General features: G+C 41.7%; 1 protein-coding gene across 1 annotated transcript in view; it reads left to right on the top strand.

Annotated features, from left to right (window-relative positions):
• Nucleotides 1-3,195, top strand: part of PCYT1B (phosphate cytidylyltransferase 1B, choline) — a 103,306-nt gene that overhangs the window by 11,771 nt on the left and 88,340 nt on the right. The window contains exon 4 of the mRNA XM_007463972.1: nt 2,065-2,181. Within this exon, the coding sequence (XP_007464034.1) occupies nt 2,065-2,181 (117 nt within the window). The remainder of the gene's footprint in view (nt 1-2,064; nt 2,182-3,195) is intronic.

The raw sequence follows: 3,195 nt of genomic DNA, 5'->3' as shown, positions 1-3,195 counted from the left end.
TCTCTTTCCCTCTTCTATTTTTTCTTGAAGTTTATTTATTGAAGAGATCAGGGACTTTTTTTTTTTTGGTCCTGCAGAATTTCCCAGTCTAGAAATTGCTGACACACTACAATTTTTAAAAGTGAGCTTATTGCAAAATCAACTCCACAAATGCTCTTCACAGACTTACTAAATGGCCTTTTTTCTCTGTAATTATATCGTCTTTCTTTACTTTTCTTTCCTCCCTGCTTCCTGAATTTATTTATCTTGATCACTTTTGAATCAATCACAAAAAGTTTTGCAAAACTGCCATCTGCTTCCCCCTGGGGTTTATATCTTAAAACAAATTTTCCTCAATTGAATTCAAATTGAATAAGAGCTTTGAAACCAAGGATCCCTCATTAGACAGTTGGTTATTTCAGAGTATTTTCTATTTACTGTGCCTTATTTAGAATACAGTATAATCCTGTGAAGGCAATTCTCTTTGTTCAAAACGGTGTATAACTGGGAATAATTGCAATTCCCTATCTGACAGAAAGTCTCTCGAGTTCTTTTTATTAGAGAAATTTAATTTATTAGAAACATTGCACCATCTGAACATATTAATGTAATATTCCTTTCAATTTATGTTCTAAATTAATGAGGTTGTATTACATCAAGAAATAATCACAATTTTAAATCTAAGCCTTAAAGATCATTCAACAGAAGTGTGCATTGATTTCTTTTTTTAAAATTTATAACATCAATATAATACATGCATCTAGTTTAAAAAGTTAGTAGGACTCTTAGGCTCGTAAAACAAACAAACAACCCAGCAATCGCTTTCCCTCCCTGCCCCACCTCTGATTCTTGTTCTCTGTAGATATTCAGCACTTGACAATCAACTTTCCAAAATGTTGTTGACATCTCTAATCCACTGTCACTGCCTTTCTTGTTTCATCTGCCCTTGGGGGATTATCCCTTTTTAATTCTTTCTCTGTAATTCTTGTGGTGTTAGAGCGGAAGTGGAGATAAGTGTGTGTGTGTGTTCAGTTTGCCACGTTTAGTTTGTCGTTCGCCGTATTTTCCTTTTCTAATTCCTTTGCTGAGAATCCAAAATGGTGTAAAAGTTGGCACCCAGCCCCTCTACCTCCCTATGTCTCCCTCTTATTGGAGGGGATGGGTCTCTGGCTGACTCAGCAAAAGTGTCATCCTGCAGTTCCTAGTGCAGTCTCCTGGCTCCCGGGAAGCTCTGGTGAAGTGTGTCCCCCTTCCTCAAGAAATGACACTTCCCAAGCACTGTATGCCACAGTGAGAATGTCTGTTGTGGCCGATTTGCTCTTGACCCTTCTCCCTAGGGATGACTGTAGTGGGGGTCACTCGCCTCCAACCCTGAGCAACCCCCCATGTAACTTTTGCTCCCTGACACTCCTCCCCTTGGGGCATGTATGCCCCGCCCCATGTCTTAGGATACCAAAGCGAATAGGGAGTGACCTTTGTGCAGTGTATGCTGGTAAATGTTTAACAACTGGCCCTCCAGGGGGAAATAAGCCCTGATTTGAGCATTTGCCAATCTCTATGGTGTAAATCCTCCTACCAAGGCTGATTTTACGCTGCCACGGTGACTTGGAAGAGGTGCACAGCTGTGTCTTTGCCTTTGGGAATAGGACTCAGGGGTCTTAGTTCAGGACTGCCAGACTCAAGGATGAAGTCATTTGTCCTTTTCATTGGGCTCCTCAGTCCTCCTACCTCGATATTCCTGCTAGGCTGACTCTGTCAATCCTCTGGTTATGTCTGGTGTGTCTGAATCTGCCAGCTCAGCCACCTGAGACTCTACTCTGGATCAAGAAAACTCCCCAGTGCTCTACGGCTAAAAAATGTGTGTTCTGGGTCAACCTTAATTTTGTTATGTTTTTACTCTGCTTTGATGTCCTTAGAAGAACCTCTTGGTAAAGTTAATTTCGTGCACTAATATGAAACTGATGGTATGTAGACATTGTGTTTTCTCCAGGTAAACCTTATTACAGCGCTGTACTGATGGAAGGATCAGGTGACTGGGATTCCTTACTCTGCAGTTCTGTTGATGATGTTTTCTTTCTTCCACAGTTGACAGACCTGTCAGAGTATACGCAGATGGAATATTTGACCTCTTCCACTCAGGTCATGCAAGGGCACTTATGCAAGCAAAAACACTGTTTCCCAACAGCTACTTGTTGGTAGGAGGTAAGAAGTGCATTTTGTCTTTGTCTAGAAAACTCTTGTATAATGTGCTTCCTGAAAAGGACCCCTTTCAGACTTCCATCATTAACACCTCACAATGTTAATGCTCCCAGTTCAGCCTACATTGCATCACTTGTTCACTGCGTGAAATTTAAAATGATATTTAAAAAACCATAAGGGAAATTACATCATCAGATTATAAACCATTGATTCCCAGAGAAAGACGAATAATACCACCGAGGGTAACTGCTTCATGTTCTCCATTTATGCCTTCTTGTGTTTGAGGCATGATCCAATTTCTGTTTCTCAAATTTCCTAGAGGGTTAGGAGAAAAGCAATATTATTCTGATTTCAAATCTTAGAGACCTGAGGGGATTCAGGATGATTAATGGTAAGTAAGGTCATTGTCTGTTTCCTTGGTGTGACCCACAGTACTTAGGACCATGTTGTGCTAATGGTAGTGGCTTACAGCAGTCCCAATTAGTTGAATTTATGTGCTGTGTATTAAAGAAATAGAGATTTATATACCCAGGTAATCTTGGTTTACAATGAAGGAACTGACTGATTTCATAAGCTTGTGGAGAGAGAAGGGCAGTTAGACACAAAATTTTCTTCTTCCAAAAGGCTTACAGATTTCAATTTGTGTAAAAGGGAAAGTTTCTGACCTGCGAGACCTGGGTCTCATCTCTGTAGCTTCTGGAAACAGCATTTCCTTTCACTGTAATCATTTTTTGTGGCATTACATGAACTAGACACCATCAACCCTTAGACCTCTACCGTGAGGGAAAAAGGTGATGGTAAGAGATTACATATCTGTTTTAAAAAATATTTTGTTGGGCTTCCCTGGTGGTGCAGTGGTTGAGAGTCCGCCTGCCGATGCAGGGGACATGGCTTCGTGCCCCGGTCCGGGAAGATCCCATGTGCCGCGGAGCGGCTGGGCCCGTGAGCTATGGCCGCTGAGCCTGCGCATCCAGAGCCTGTGCTCCGCAACGGGAGAGGCCACAACAGTGAGAGGCC

This window comes from Lipotes vexillifer, unplaced genomic scaffold, assembly GCF_000442215.2.
Source record: "Lipotes vexillifer unplaced genomic scaffold, Lipotes_vexillifer_v1.1 scaffold587, whole genome shotgun sequence".
Classification (NCBI taxonomy): Eukaryota; Metazoa; Chordata; class Mammalia; order Artiodactyla; family Lipotidae; genus Lipotes; species Lipotes vexillifer.
This window is presented reverse-complemented; position numbering and strand designations above follow the sequence as displayed.